This window comes from Rhinolophus sinicus, linkage group LG13 (assembly GCF_036562045.2).
Source record: "Rhinolophus sinicus isolate RSC01 linkage group LG13, ASM3656204v1, whole genome shotgun sequence".
Classification (NCBI taxonomy): domain Eukaryota; kingdom Metazoa; phylum Chordata; class Mammalia; order Chiroptera; family Rhinolophidae; genus Rhinolophus; species Rhinolophus sinicus.
The window spans coordinates 7,912,165-7,928,876 of record NC_133762.1 but is presented as its reverse complement, the minus strand read 5'-3'; the positions used below and the strand labels follow the sequence as shown (position 1 = coordinate 7,928,876).

The 16,712-nt window shown below is 42.9% G+C and overlaps 1 protein-coding gene across 9 annotated transcripts in view; it reads left to right on the top strand.

Annotated features, from left to right (window-relative positions):
- Positions 1-15,430, top strand: part of MCTP2 (multiple C2 and transmembrane domain containing 2) — a 394,026-nt gene extending 378,596 nt beyond the window's left edge. For all 9 annotated transcript variants that reach the window (XM_074317382.1, XM_019726683.2, XM_074317383.1 and 6 more), the window contains 4 exons: positions 2,380-2,489; positions 7,090-7,199; positions 11,010-11,107; positions 13,307-15,430. In XM_074317382.1, the coding sequence (XP_074173483.1) occupies positions 2,380-2,489; positions 7,090-7,199; positions 11,010-11,107; positions 13,307-13,375 (387 nt within the window). In that variant the 3' untranslated portion in view covers positions 13,376-15,430. The remainder of the gene's footprint in view (positions 1-2,379; positions 2,490-7,089; positions 7,200-11,009; positions 11,108-13,306) is intronic.
- Positions 15,431-16,712: the final 1,282 nt, after the last annotated feature.

Here is a 16,712-nt window from a genome sequence, read left to right as displayed (position 1 = left end):
GAGTAGACTCGTCCTGGAAGATCACTGCGTTTGAAACTGAAATCAACCCAGTTTTCTTTAAACTAGGCCCAAGGTTATTCATTCTTTTGTGCCCTTGCATTCTTGAAGGGAAGGGACTCATATGTAAAGCACCTCTATAGAGGCATGCCAAGGTCTTTACATAGGATATTTAATTCTCCAAAGGACTCCTGAATGATCTCGCTTTCCAGGTAACACAGTTGGAACTCAGAAAAGGGAAGAAACTTGCTACAATCACAAAGCTAGTAGAGGACAAGACCAGGGATGGACCCAGTTCTCTCTGACTCATCGCCTGTTCTTTATAAAATGCGTAGGTCTGTGAAGCTGATATGTCTCCCAGTTTGTTCATTGTTCATTTGTTTTTCCTTCTAATATCAAATTCATTAAAAAGAAAAAGGATATTGTGAGAATCGTTTAATATTTTGGTGTACGAACTCATACTTTCTTTACAATCAGCACATCAACATTTGGGTGTTTTGCTGGAAGAAAAAAAAAACAACAACAGTTATCTGAAATAGGAAATTGTTATGCAATTGAGCCACATGGAAATGTGAAGCATTTTCCAAGAAATTGTTTTGACCAAAACTCTATGTTGCTGAAAAGAGGAAGCCACCTTTGCCCTTTGGGTCAGATTCCCCAAAGCTTTCAAATCCCCCATTTATAAACATGAATACTGAGATGGGCTTCACCATTGTGGCCCATTAATAGACGTTGGTGGATTCCTGAGTGTGGGTTGGGTGGGTCCCTCTTGGCAGCATATTTAATTTATAATGCAAACTGCTTGAAGAATTAGAGTTCGTAAGGGAAATAGGGAATTTAAAAGTAGGATGAAAAAGTAAAAATGTCTTGGAAGTTTGACATTACAAGAGGAAACAGTGAGCTTGACTTCTCCTTCTGTGGAAAACGGTTGGGTAAAGGCCTGTAGACCAGATGGTAAGAAGTTATTCCAACCATCGCAGCATGCTTGACTGAAGAGGGGGTGGCCGTGGTCCATTCTGACCTCTGCCCTTCTCTTTGGTCTGTTTCAACCAAGTATCTTCATAAACAAGGGCAGATGCAAGAAGGGGCGTTTATGCTTTTTGACATTTCTCTCATATTGGTGCTTTTACCAACAATCACTACAGGGTGGTGAGTTCCCCTCACTCCATCCATGGGTCCAGTTGGATGGAACAGACTATACAAGATGAGAAGGCATGCTTTTTTCTTTTGCTGCACAGGTTATTATAGAGACAGTCTCTCCCATTCAGAAACATTTGCTCAGTAATTTAGTACAGTTCTGACCCAAGTAAAATTCTGGATAAAAAAACAAAAAAGAAGCAAACAAACAAAAAAGTTTTATTAGGTGTTAGGTTTTATATGTTAGATGCAGCAACTATAATGACCCAGCTAGGCAAGAGCTGAGAGGACATTCACTAAATCCCATGAATGACAGATTTCATCAGGGAGCTAGAATATAGTATCAGAATATAAGAAACAGTGTAAAAATTCCACTCTTTAGGGAATCTTATTTTCTCCATGTGAGTGATTTCTAAGTTATTTTTATAAGCATTGGCATTACGAAACATGGTAATACACGCGTAAAGTGTTCTACATGCAAAGTAAGGGTAATATTTTTGGAAATCTCAATTCCATTTCACGTGAAGCATTGGAGACTGAGGCAAATGGACTTATATTTGCTTCCAAGTCCATGAAGGAAAAAATAGCCAGTTGTTGGGCATACCTCCTTAGAAAGCTCCTGGGCAGGGTGCACTCCTCAGCCGCATGCTATCTGGTCACTCTGTAGCCTATCTCCAGCTGCTTCCGCTATTTCTGAGGTGCTTGCCAGAGGGTGACTGAAAAATGTTCACCAGGCCTGCAGTGGGTTTAAAACCTGATTAAAAATGCAGAGCATTTGACTAAGACGCCACAACAGTAGGAAACATATTACCCAACATGCCACATGGTTACCTGCCAGAAACATTTCAGCGATAGGAGAGGGGGAAGGTGAGCTGGCAGATAACCTTGTGAAGGCAAAGGGGAAATCAGGGTCAGCCAAACAGAAGGAATGGCGATGTTCTCTGACAGAAGCATCAGCCTCCACAGGGAAGTGAAACCCTGGCTTCTGTGGGGCTTCCATTCATCACCCCATGACCTTGACCTTGACGTAGCGTTTGAGGCTTGCACACTCCAAGTGGTAGCATCTGAATGAGTGGGCTGGGACTTTTTGGCCTCAGTAAACATGTAAAGTCGTGCAAAATGTAACATCTCTTAGACTCACTCTGTTCATAATAACCATGGTATGTTACCCCAGTATAATAATTTCCATAGTGGGGCAATTAAAAACAAAGTAACTGAATTAAGTCTTGCTTTTATGTTTCTTAGGAATCCGAGAAAAAGGGCATAATTGAAAGAATCTATATGGTACAGGATATTGTCTCAACAGTTCAAAACATCTTGGAGGAAATAGCTTCTTTTGGAGAAAGAATTAAAAAGTAAGTTCTAAGATTTGTGTCATGGTGTTTAAAGTGGAGTGGCCATCTACCAGGACAGGTGGTGGGTGGGGAGCGTGGGATCAGAAAATGCAAACACCAAAACCAAAGGCAATGGTGTCAGGCAAACCCTGTTAATTTTGGTTGTTTGTTGTTGTTGTTGCTGTTTTTTGTTGTTGTTTGTTTTTTGGTGTGGGGGGGTGCTTGTCAGTTTCACAGTCGGGCAATGCCTCAGAACTGGGGTGACCATATGGCTCAATTTATACCAATTGTCCCAGCATAATTATTACTAGTGCCCCCTTCCACTCTCAGAAACATCCTGAATTGGGTGATAAACTAGATTTGAAAAATAGGTTACAGGATTGACAAAAAGGGAAGCAGATATGCTCTAAAGGAGTCGTTTCCATAGAACCACACACCACAGTCATGCCTCGAGTGAAGTTTTTTCTCAATTCTCCAAAGAATGGTACATAACGAGTAGCATCAGAGATGCCAAGGTGGGAATGTGGTTTATTACATATGTGGACGCCTCAGGACAGAGGTCAACAAACTCGATCTGTAAAGGGCCAGAACATAAATATTTTTGGCTTAGTGGGTTATATGGTCTGTGTCACAACTACCTGACTCTACGGTGTACCTGTCAAAGCAGTCATAATTGATACATAAATGAATGGGTGTGTTGCGTGTTCCAATAAAGCTTTGTTTACAAACATAGATGGCAGGCTAGATTTCACTCAAGTCCAACCCATACCTTGCCACTCCCTACCTTAGAGCAGAAGGGCTAACTTCTCTCAGGGACTCCCAGTTGAGAAAGACTTCTATGATTTGTGTTTGTGTTTTTTTTAATACATCGCTGAACTGTGTATAATTTGGTCTCCATTTGGTATCAATGAATAGTTTTTAAGTTTTTTCTTTGAATCGTAAACTTCTTTCCCTTTAAATTCAGAATTATGTCAGCCATGTTTTTTTTTCCCTGAAGATTGGTTAATATTTTTTCTTATCTTAGGGGTCAATCTAGTTTCTTTAAGCAAAGAAGGTAATGTTTGGAAATTGAATGGGTAAAGAAGAGAAAAAAATAGTGCTATTAGAAAAGCCAAGTGAAAGTTTTATCTATCAAGATGCAGGGAAATCAACAAATGATCATTAACATCAAGAAATATAAATGTTTAATATGAAACTTTCTTTGGATTCTGATCTTCTTTCTCAGTTCCTTATCAAGTGAAATTGCCCTCAAGTATCCATTTATTATTGTCATAGTAAATATGTTTGTTTTGTTTAAAAATTAGGTTAAAACCCATCTTTACTTACACACTTTTGGTGAGTTTTTACTTAATTTACACATTATTTATTCCCATTATCAATGTCTTAAGAGAAAAAAAATTAAACAGTAGTAGGATTTTTGCTTACACGTATCTATCTGGTTTATTCTTCTGGGTTTCATATAAATTGACAAATGATTCCTGAATTCACCCTCAAAATTGTTTAACAAAGCAGAAGTCACAGTAGAAAATGTGAAGTGATGAGGAAGGAATTACAGTTCTTCATTCATTCACTCATTCAACCATCAGTTACTGAGTTGGTCTAAGAATGGGAAATGCCTCCATCACAATGAAAATAGCAACAGTAACTGATATTCCGTGCCTGCCAGATGCTATTGTAAGCCCTGTACACATAGTTACTTCTTTAAGGAGTTACTTAAAGAAATTGGATATACATGATTCCAATACCGTTATGGAGTAAAGACTGTTAATATCCCCATTTTACAGATGAGGAAACTGAAGGACAGCGATGTAGGGGATTTAGCGTCTGTGCCATAGATGATGGCAGGGGCAGTGCCTGGAGGTGAGGCACACCATTCAGGACCTTGAGTAGAAGGAAAAAGTCAATGAAAGAAAAAAGTGAGCGAGAGACACGCTGGCAGCAAAGAGGATACAAGGCTATGGAATGGAGGAACTCTGAGGAAGGAAGGCTGTGTCCGTTAGTCAAACTGTCTGCTTCCACATCGCTACCAGACAAATGTGGCTGTTGTGTGGTTGCTAATGGTCAAGGAAATGTGTCTGAGGAGAGAAGAGGGCAGAGTGATTTAAGCAGGCCCCCACTTTCCGGGGCTTTTGAGGGCCGGCTGTGCCCAGCACAGCTGTGGTGGCCATTTCTTAGACGTATTTTCAGCCATGAACAGGGTACTGTTCTGCCAGCGCAACACAGGAAGGCTGGACTCCTATTAATTCTTTGGCCATTCATTATTCCGGTGACCTTAAAGTTCCTGCTGGGCATTCAAGTGGGGTGTCCTATGTAACTCTGTTGGAATTCCATTGTAATGCAGGGCTTAAGGACCAGGAAAACTTTTACCCAACTACTGGCAACTAGCAAATGAATAGACTTACATAAAAGGCCAAGAGCAAGGCTTTCCCTCTTACTGATGGGGGAGGACCCCAGTGGTATCGCACTTACATGGAATGAGCTGTATTTCGGTTTTTCTACCTACTCATTTCAAAGGTACATATATATCAGGCTCAAGCATTAATCACCCTGCAGCATTTATATTATCCCAGGCAGCAGGCAGGATGAGTCAGAGAGTGATTTATATGATATGTCCTATCATTCTGCAACACTTGTGTCCTTGAGTGGGTAGGGACATCTCCATGGAGGAGATGATGAGCTTAAGGGTAGACCTACAAGTATGACTGGGAAGACATCCCTGCAAATGTTCCAGATTAAGGCTTAGAGGGCACATCGTAGGAAGTAGAACTTCCGTGGCCAGGAAGTGTTGTTAAGAAATCCTGAGCAATGAAGATGAGAAAGCAGGTTAAGGACAGTTGGAATCATGGTGAGGACCTGGGAACGACAGATTGATGTACCTTGTGTTTCCTCTAAGAGGGACAGGTTGGAAGGGACCGAGAAGGAACCGAGAGGGCCAGAGACCAGGTATGAGCAACAAGTTCCCAATTAGTGCAAAAACCATGCAAGCATCACGTGAAAGACAGCATCATGTTGGGTGCATGGCAAAAGAATAATCTACAGGATGATAAGTCCAGTTGTTTCTGTGTCCATGGGCAGGGGAGTCAGAGGACCTCATCTGTCCAAGCCTGGGAAGTGAGGAAACTAATGACTCCTTTGACACAGTGGTCAACTGGGGGGCAGCCAGGTTGGGGGCGGGGTCTACAGAGGGACCACCCATCTTAAAAAGACGTGGTCACCATCATTTCTGTTCAGTGTTTCCAATTTTTGAAAATGATATTCTTAAGATACACCAGTGAACCCGAGTGGTTGAATACATGAAAGAAATTCATTGATTTTTGTTTTTGTCATTGGTTGAAAGGTTTGGCTCCTTTGTGTCCTTCCTGCCCAAATCAGGGATTCCCTTTTTAGTGCTTAGGGAGCTCCGAAGGCAGGAAAACTGGGAAATCTATGAAAACATTTAGCAAATCATGTGATTTCAGGACGGAAAGCTTTGATTTCCCAGGGTGTGATGTGGAAAGCCAGCACCACAAGGCGTTCTGTGACAACAGGGGCGAGGGTCTAGTCGAGTACGATTGTGAGGGTTAGAGGGGATACTTTGCAGTGTGTCCTGGAGCTCCAGTACCAAGGAGAACGGAGCTGGTGTGTTCACGAGCATTCTTTCCTCATACATGAAAGCCTTCAACATTTCACGCTTAAGAGTGGGTCCGGAGACAAATAAGTGAGCGAAGGTGAGGAGCAGGAAGAAGCAGCAGCAGCTTCAGCACTCAGAGCCTCTTTCCAGGCCATTGCATTGACAGATCATTTCCTAGAATTGTGCAAGATTGCCACAGTCCGTTCCCTTCCTCATCCCATGTTCTAGGTCTCCGTTTCAATACAAGTGATACAAGTAAAGGCTCCAGGGGCCCTGTGAAAATATGTGGTAGCACCACTGACTACGTTATCTATGGGTTGGCAGTGTAATAGTTTCTAGGCAAATGCTCCCCAGCCCCTTTCAGACCACTATTCACTTTCCGTGAATATGAGTCCAGAAACCCTAAATACATTACTAGAAAATACTGTAATACTGTCCTCCCTTTTCCTAACTACTTCCTGGCAACCATGTGTTAGTTGACAGAGAAATAGTGACCTCGAAGTGACCTAAGGAACCTTGAGTTTTGAAGATTTCCATACGTGGAGCCATGGTGACAATACCGCTGAGTTGGATCACTTCAGAGAGCCAAAGTCTTCTCTTAGGAACTGACGGCTCCAAGATGTTCAATGGCAGCTGGGCTGGTGACATTCTCCTATAGACTGTTTCTCCAGTGCCCAGTCATTTTGGCAGACTTTCATGTCCAGGTTTTTTAAAGTGACTTTTCCAGTAGATCATTTTCATTTGTATAACTAAGAAATAATCATGCCCAATGCATACACACACACACACACACACACACACACACACACACACACAGAGGGTGCCCCCGAAAAATGCATACACATTTTAAGAAAGGGAAAACACTGTATTAAAATTGTAATACTCAATCTATACCGATAACAAAAGATGAATACAAGTCATGTGCATACATTGTTTTGGTACCCCCTGTGTGTGTGTGTGTGTGGCTGTTCAAAGCTCAGATAAAATGACACTGATGTGGTTTGTCTACAGCACGTTTAACTGGACGGTCCCGTTCCTTTCATCCCTGGCCTGTGTGATCCTGGCGGTTGCCACCATCACGTTGTATTTCATTCCACTTCGGTACATCGTTTTAATGTGGGGTAAGTTTGGCACAGTCCTTTCGCTGGCAATCAATTCCCGGTAAGAACCAATTACTCATTTTTAAAGTGTGACTATAAACTTGAAATGTGCTCCTGTTGGCAATTAAACGTGAGATTAAGGAAAGCGTCCAGGGAAGCAAAACTTCCAGGACCTCCCTGAAAGGGCCCATTGCGTGAACGATCAGCATCGCTATTTATAGGCCTCTTGTATAACTGTGATCACATAAAAATGGGATCGTGCGTGTGAGTTCCCTTCAGCTTTCAGAGTCATAAATTCTCTTGCATAATACATTACTGTGGCCCAGTAACTTTCGGGAAACACTGTTATTCAAAGAGAGGGCAAACACCTGTATCTTGCCCTTTATGTTATGTAAAAGTAGCCAGGGTGCTCCCGACACTTCATCTCTCCTGGAGGCAACAAAATAACCCGACCCAATACTGAAATCCAGAAGCAGCTGGGGGAAACGAAGGGGCTCACTCAGGATGACCTAACCAGTGCCTGAAAGGAGAGGAAGCTATGGTTATATTTACCTGGGGGAAATGGTGTGCCCATATAAAGTTTTAGCTGCTTTAAAAAAGTAGAAACAAAAATGGCAAGCTTGAAATAAGTTGCATGACTTGATTTATAACCCTACCTCACAACTGGATAAAATACTAGCAGCCTTGTGAATTTTTGCCTCTGCAACTGGGTAGGCTGTGGGTTGACATGAGGAGAGCACATGGCAGTAAATTAATGGTTGGAGAAGCCACCCACCCCTCTTCCTCTTCTTCCCAAGAGTCTGTGTCAACCCTGGTTTTCCATTACTTGGCTCCTAGGACTACTGCTGAGTTCTCAACCATCAGGGACCTTAAGATGTTAAGATGTTCAGGTAGGTTACACACACGAGAGACCGCGATGCGATGCATTCATCTTGAACCAAATGCTGACAGCAGAGCGGTGCAGGATAGAAGCTACAACCTTTCTAAAACCATTAAGTGTAGACCTTTTCAAAGAGAACCCCCAGAAGTAGAATCCTGATATTAAAGGAAGCGAGACCTAGACATTCAGAAGTGGGGAAACGTCATAGGAAAATAGAATAATAACTCATCACGTTTCAGAAGTAGGGTGTTCTTAGGAGGGTGCAGTCCATTCATTGCCTATTTTCTTCAGGACAAGAAATTATGACTTACCCAACTTTGTCCCTCTGTTTGATAGATAGGACAGTGTCTCTTACATGGAAGGTGCTCAGTGTTTGATACATGAGCAAGCAAGGACTTTCCACCCCACCAACGTAGGGCAGTCATGGCTACATGCCAATCACTCCTAGAACTATCTGAAGACTTGTGGTATAATTCTGTTTCAAGTGGTTCTTCAGTGGCCATATGCGCAAAGCGGCCATGCTGTTTTTCCTTTCTCTGATTTTCTCCAAGTGTTTTCTTTCTGAGTTTTAATTGGCAGGCTCATTCCACCCCACTGATATATTCTATCTAGGATCTGAGACCATTAAATGACCCCTTGGTATTTGGATCCCACTTACTTTATTTTTGGGCTATAAAAATAAATATTCCCTCTGTCTATTTGTATTGTTCAGGTTAAAAATCTAAAGGGTTGTCTAGCATGCTGCTGGATAAAGCTGCAACTTCCCAATTTGGATGTGTGATCATATGCCTCATCGTGGGAAGACTCCCCTATCACACCTTTTTGTTTTCTTGGCTTATTGATTCATCTACAGTAATGATGGAGCTCCCTCCATTGTTCTGGAATTTCAGATTACAGAATCCTCTTGCTCGTGTTGTCCCGTGTGATTCCCCCATCACCCTAGGTCAGGTCTTTATTATTCACATTGTAATAGGAGAAATCTGAGGCACAGGAAGGTTAAGTGATTTGTCTGAAGCCACACAGCTAATACGGGGGGAAGCCAGAGGCTGGGCTCCCTGTTATTCCTGCTCTATAATCCATGTCCCTTACATTGCCCCTTATAGATGACCAAGGAGTACGTGATGCCCTGTGGCATCTCACACAGTAGATAATATGGTGGAATTACAGACATTTGAGCCTGTGACACCTTAAAAAAAAAAAGAGAATAAGGTGTGATTTCGAAGCATGCAATTGGAGTGAGTGCCTTGTAATTTTTATTCCAACTCAGTTTTTAAAACATAGGCAGTCTCCATGCATTGTGGGCTACGGCTGCCCTTATTGGTGCGTCTGAGCTACTGTGCAGGTTTGTAATCTTCTCAGTAACTAAGAATGGGTGTTTTGATCGGCTGTGATATTATCCCTGCCTTGCTGTTCATTGTAAAGACTCCAGATGTGCACACTATATATAATTAACAATAGAAGCTATATCTCTTCTCAGTACGTCTTTGTCTCTTTATCATTTTGCCTTGTCTGTTTTCTTTTGCCAAAAAGCCCATGCTACAATTAATGTCTTTAGAATAACACAGTGAGAGTATTTTAGTTTAAAGGAAGGCTGGGGGAAATTTTTGCTAGACACATGAAGCTTGCTGTGGGGGTAGAGGGAAGAAAGATAGTACAGCTTTGACTTGACAGAAGGGGATCGTTTGCAAGAAGTCTTACCCAGACCAACCACCAAGCTACGATTTACTTATGAACAATGGCTGCTGCCATTTGCAAAGCAGATGTAAACCTGAGCCCCTTGAAAGAAACCACTGGAGGTTGGCATTGTGTGGGGTAGAGGGCCACGCAGGAAGTCCCGTCCTTCGAGGAAAGCAAAATAATAGTTAATGAAATAAGGAAAACATCAAACCTTTTGTGTGTTGGGGACCAGTGAACAGTGAAATGTTACCTTGATTTCAGAGTAGGAGCCCGGCAAGGTATATACCTCAGGTGAGAATACAAGCCTCGTCCCTGGATAGACAAGGGCTTCGGATGTGATCCTTGTTAAACAAGCACTTTGGGGCAACACTGCAGAGGCCTTTCTGCTTCTAAAACTCAGCACGAAGATGGGTTGACGTGTGGTGTAAAGACCACAGTTTATGAGCTCTGGATACAGGCAAGGAGCCGAGAAAGGGACAAAAGGTGGTTAGAAGAGTTCCCTCCAAAGAAGAAACCATGGGCAGAGCTTGTCCTGGACACGCCCAGCGCCCAGCGTGCAGCCACCAAAGACATCTTAAACCTCTTCTAATCACCATTGGCCCCAGCTGAAAGTAGCACGGCCTCCATCGCCTAGACGAACCCTCGCACCAGTATTGCGGTCCATGAATTAAGTTAGCAACCCTAGTAAGATAATTTTCCAATAATAACTTTTCACAGTTTCCTGCAGCCTCCAAGTACAATCAACATGTCATATTCTGTTCTGCAGTGAGAGAAGAGAAACCTGTGAAAACGAGTTGGGGGGGGGGAAGATAGATTTTCTGCAGCTTCTTTTTAACAACAGAAAAGCAACTTCCGCCCATGGGGTCCACAGCTCCCAAGCAGAGACTTGTTTGGGCTGGGACGTCTCTTTCCCTTGCAGAGGGGGTTGTTAATCAGTGTAGTCCAAAAAACGCCAGAGAGCTCCACGGCTTTCGTGTGTGTTTCTGCTGCTCCGCTGCTGGGATTGTGATGGGATTTTCACAGCTGAAGAAGGCAGAGCCTTCCTCCGGCAATCCCCCCTTTCTTCTTTCCTTCAGGAAAAGCCATCTGTGAATGATTCCACATGATGGCAGCTTGGGCATGGCTTGAGGTTTAGTAATTGTTTTCACACTAATTTTTACTTGTGAATGCCTCCCCACCCCCAGTCAGGTGAATTTTTAAAGATAGATTGTAGATAGATACATAGATAGATGGATGGATAGATAAAAAGATCTCCCCGTGTTTCTATTTTTCAGGCATAAATAAATTTACTAAGAAGCTTCGCAATCCCTATGCCATTGACAATAATGAACTACTAGACTTCCTCTCCAGGGTACCATCTGATGTGCAAAAGGTACGTAATGAACAGCCACCACCAACAGGGTCCCCAACACAGCAGTCTGGCCGGCCCCAGAGCCAAAGGAGCTGCAAGGCTGTGCCAGGGAGTAATTGAGATAAAGAATCAGAAAATCCTTCAAGGGGCCTGGCTGGCAGGGAGGTGACAAAAAAAAACAAAAACAAAAAAAACCCTCCTTTGTCCCAAGCATGAGATGATTGGGGCAAATTACCCTGAGAAAAGAACTACTTAAGAATGATCTGGAACTCATACTGTGGGGTTGTCCTGCGGTGGTGTGTGTCCCTATTCTGATTGCTTGCCTCCCCCAAAGAGAGGATAAGATGTTCTCCGTGAGTGGGAGATGGTGAGATCCAGAGCTGGGGGAAGCTTGCTTATTTTCCTCCTCTTCCACGTGGCAGGCGTCTTACGGGAAGTAGGGGACCAAAGCGATTATTCTTTGTATTCTTGTGTGCCTCGATTATCTCCCAGGCCTCGCTTCTGTCTCTATCCCCCTGAAGACTTAGGGATGCTTAGGGCAAAGCCTCCACTTACTCGAATACACACAGAGGCAGAGATGGCATGAAATAGTTTGAGATCAATCAGAAATATTATTTACAGGTAATGGTCCCTTAGTCTAGCGGCGTCCAGTTTCTGTGGATACAGAGAGATTAACCAAGGCAACAATGCCAGAAAATCCTGTAGAATGGCCCAATCGGGGCCCCCGCAGATAGGCTGCTATAAATCCAGAGGGAGGGGGGCAGGCAATAATTTCTATAATGGAGAATCTAGAGGGGAGATTATGGCATGGAATAGCGTCACGATGATCAAAGAAAGACACAATCCTTTCTTATGTGGCAGAATCCCAAATCCAGTATCGATTTTCCTCTTTGGGCTACTTTGACATAATTGGCTCCCTGGAAGCTCTGGGTGGGTTGTGGGTACATAGGGCCAAAAAGTCCCGGAGTATCTTTCCCCTTCCTTCCAAGTTCTAGAGGTTAAAATAGACTCTGTGATACTATATTCCTTTAACTTTCACGTTATGATATAATTCTCCATTCAAGTGCATTCTATAAATAGTAATTTACTCCTTAATATTTGCATTACACCATTTATAAAGTCGTCACCTGGCCCTCGTTCGTTTCGCATCAAAGATGAACAGGTACGTCCTCCGTCCCCGACTCTCCCAGGGGACCTTCCCAAAACACTCTAAGGAGAGCAATGCTTTAGTTCATGTATCTGCTTACGACCAAATGTAGTAGTTCAGCATATGTGAGGGTGCCTGCCGTCCCCGGGGAGTTCGGCACAAATGCTCAAAGCAGTGTGCACATGTGGTCTGCTATACAATCCTTTAAATAAAGCCACTCCACCATCAGCCCATCAAAACCCACACACCAAAGCAATAGGATGTCAGTGTACCATCACTTGAGTGGCAATGTGAGTTCATGTTTGCATCCTAGAAGAATGTAAATTGCCATCAGTGCCCGCCCTCAAGGATTGTCTATGCACCATCCAGACACCAGCCCTCAGAGTGGTCATCCAGTTGGAGCTGGCATGAATACAGAGGGCACAACAAACTAGCATGCCAGGGAGATACACAGTGTTCTAGTGAGACCCTCTGTGAATCACCAAGAGCCCTTTCTAATAACACAACAGACACTTTGCCACTTGGGACTCCCCAGTGCTCATATTTGTCACAGATGTTTTAGCCATTACATTGGAAATGAAGTTCATTTTTAAGAGAAATCTATATATAAGTCGGGCCAGTATCAATTTCAACATTATTTCCCTCTTTGGCAAAATAGATATAATGTACAGAGATTTTTCCCCCCCAAGATTTTAGATACTTTTAAATGAATAATTCTTAGTGAGTTGCTATATCATATACTAAGATAAACATTCCCAAGAGGCCGTGATTAAGCTCATGGTGGAAAGCAGGCCCATACAAAGCTGAAAACCTCTAGCAGCGCCGAGAGCAGGTAGAACCACTTGCATCTCATTAGGAAAATCTGCTTTTAATATTTTGGTTTCAAGAAATGATGCATGACTTCTCAAATCCTTCCTGTAATTAATCCCTCCATGTTCCTGTGTTTAGAAAATGATTCATTACCTTTGAACCTTCCTTCCTTCGCCTTGGTTTGTCCTTGGGGAGCCATTAACACACACTGTGGTGAGCTAGGGTTACCTTACCGCCAGCGTCACGTCTGTTTGTTTTCACAGGTGCAGTACGCGGAGCTGAGAGTCTGCAGCAGCCAGAGCCCCCTTCGGAAGAAGCGCAGTGCTCTCTAGGACACGTACCAATTATAGACACCCGCGCCCGACGCCGGGTTGGGGTGATGAGACCAATATTATCGCTCTTCGTGTGGTACCCGTGGTGTCTTTCTGAAATGCTAGGGGTCCCACCCTGTGGTGTGGCACCCTCTCTGTATTCTACCCCTTTTTCAAGTGCACAAATGTACGCACACACGTGCGTGGGTGTCCTCATGGCCCAGTGGGTGCGCCCAGCCACAGAAGACAAACCAGAGACTGTGAGATAACTAACATCCCATCTCCTACAGGAGACCAAGCAAGGCTGCCCTGAGTCTGAATACCCTCATCGAGAACAGCTCGGAGGCCACTTGGATTCGAGAGTGACTTTGAACTTGTGTTCACACCTCCAGCCGATTCTCATTAAGATTCACTGGTTTTCACTCCCCACCTCCACACTCCTTTCAGGTTATTGTACATGTGAGTTAGTTTGTGTGTGTGTGTGTGTGTGTGTGTGTGTGTGTTTCCAATGAGTTGACAAGTCTTTGATAGCCATCGTTTACCCAAATGATGTATATTATAAACAGATTTTTAAATAATTACCAAGATGAGCCTGAATTTTTGGGAATTGTTCCGCTTTGAGTATGGTAGACCTGTATAAAGTTTCAGTAAATAACTTCGGTGCCGGAGGCCAGCCTGCGTCACACGTAGCCCTTTGCTGGCAGTGGGTCCCCCAGGAAGGTCCAAAGGGAGCACTCATCCGAAAAGGGAAGGTTTCATGGAAGTATTTTGTTGCCTTCAAACACCATTTCTTCCAATTTTACTTTTTGCTTATTTCCGAAATAAAATGTCAATGTTATCGCTACGGAAAGCGGGAGGGAATGAGTGAATGAATTCTGAGAATATTTAGACAGGTAGCAAGGGACGAATCCGTGTGGCTGCTTACCTCACTGTCATAATCACCCCATTTACCCACATTTTTGGAGCCGAAAGTAAAAATACTTCAGTCCAAATTGATCTTTTGTTCCTCTTATGGGCAAATAATAAAAGTATATCTGAGAGCCCCATTCCTAGAAAAGTAACACCTCAAAGTCTTCCTTTGAGAGTATCTGATTTCTTCAGACCCCACCATGTTACAGTAACACCCCCCCCTCGCCAAGTAAAAATCCCAGTTTAGTGCATATATATATGCAAATTTCTTTCTGTTCAAATGACATGTAAGTTGTAAAGACTAATTTGTTGACACATGCTTTGGATGTGCACTTACATATATATATGAAAAGTTGAGGTAAAATTTAATAGGGAGTTTTTTTCCTTCTCTGGGTTGTAATTTAATAATCTTCAAACAAAATGTTTATGAAAAATGCCAAAGATTCTAAACCTTATCATCCCGTGTCTGTTTTCCTTCATATTATATCTTCCTGGGTTGCTTTCTGGCTGAGCTAGATTTCTGCATGATTTGATTTACTTCAAGTTAATGAAGCTGGCTGGAAAAGAGTCTTGCAGAAATTATAAAAGCTCCAGTAAATCTCTTAGTTGTACATACAATAGATACCCAAGAACCTCTTTTGTTAAACCAGTTACTCAATCTTCTGTGTAAACAATGCCTCATTGTCTCACTCCCAACTATCATCTAGTTTATCATAGTCTGTCATTTTGTAACGACCTAAGTCAGACATTTTTAAACAGACATGTGAGATCTGATCAGTCATTTGAATGAAAACTTTCAGCAGCAAAATAACCCCTTATTTATTTAAAAGTGGAACCAATGCTTCATTGTTGTTCTTCTTCTATAGAATTTCAAAATGAAATAATTTGCCTGACAAGAAGGCATCATTAGTTAGACTTATTTCCTCTGTAGCTCGATGGAAATTCTCAGCATTAAGTTTAGGCTACAAACAGCCACTGGGAAGCAATGGAAGGACCAAATCAACCTTTAATAACCTGTGTATGGAAAACAATTGTTACTTGATTAACTACACACTGGACGGTAGAAATGAATGTTAGCTGTAAGCGAAATGTGAAGATTTATGCAGGTTATCAGAAATTTGTATGGAAGAGTCCAGATTGCTTTAAATAAAATGCATGGATTATGGATTCACAGTGTGCTAATTAAAGATAATTTCGTAGGAAGGTTGAAGTTTTGCCAAGCTCTCCTGGTTCCCTTCTCAAACCTCACACGCCCGTTTCCAGCCCTACCTGGATATCTTACAGGCATCTAAACCTCAGTGGGTCAGACACTCAACGTTCTTTCTCCCTCCATGTCTTCAGGACTCCTAACCCTAGAGTCTCCTTCCAGCTTCCTTATTTTCCTTATTGGTACTGCCATCTTCGGGGCTGGGAGGCCCCGGGCACCCCCTTTTTTGTTGCTCATGCTTTTTTCCCCATCTCCCAATTTATTAAATCAGGTAGATCCAGTGTTGACATGTTATCTTGTCGATTTCTATCTTGTCCATTTCCAGTTGCCACCACGCTCGTAGTTGAGGCCTCTTGTAATCTTTAGAAGTCATTTTCAGTTTCTAAGTCAATTTTACCCTCCTTCCAAGCTGTCAAAAGTCTCATGCCCTTAATAGGCTTTCTCAGTTCCTTGGCTAGATGAGATGCTACCTTTTTCTTTTGTATCCCCACATCTTATGTATCTTTCCTGCGTCTGCCATAGCTCAGGCTCACCAGTCGCCTTGACGTCCGCTGTCCTCCACCGGGTAGCCCATCCTATCTGGTATGAAATAAACACTCTTGTAAATACATGTTTAATTGACCGGGTCACAGATGCCTTTTCTTTCTCTACCCTTTCATGTGTGACTCAGAACAGAGGGCTGAGCTGCAGAGATGAGTGTGGTCTATCCTTGGAAGTAATTTCTTGTCTTAAATGCAAAGCTTTTACTGTGCGATATTATTTAGAAGCTCTGGCAATAATATCTGTGGGCTGTAGAACAGTTTTTGATTCTTTCTCTTGTCATTTACCATTGATGGTCTGGATAAACAAAACAGGCTGTGTTCCCATGGTAGAGCTAGACATTAAACAGATGCTTTTGAGCAGTGGCATAACATTCCCAAGTTTTACAAGGAGCATCCTGGCCGTAGTGGGTAGTTATGCATGTTTGGAGAAGAGCCAATTGGAGAGCTCCTGATAAGTTGATGGTGGCAAGAGCTTTCACATAGTGTCACTGGAAAAAAAATGTATAAGTGACATTAGGAGATGCTTAGGAGATAAAGGGAGCCGGACGCAACAGTTGCTTCCCTGGGGGTGAGGGAGAGAGGAGTGAAGGATGGGTCTCAGTCTTGTCATCTCCAGGTCTAGGAAGATGGGTGTTGCCTTTTGCTGAGGGAGAGCATTACAGCAGCAGCCACGGCAGGACCTGCATGAGCCCAGTTTTAG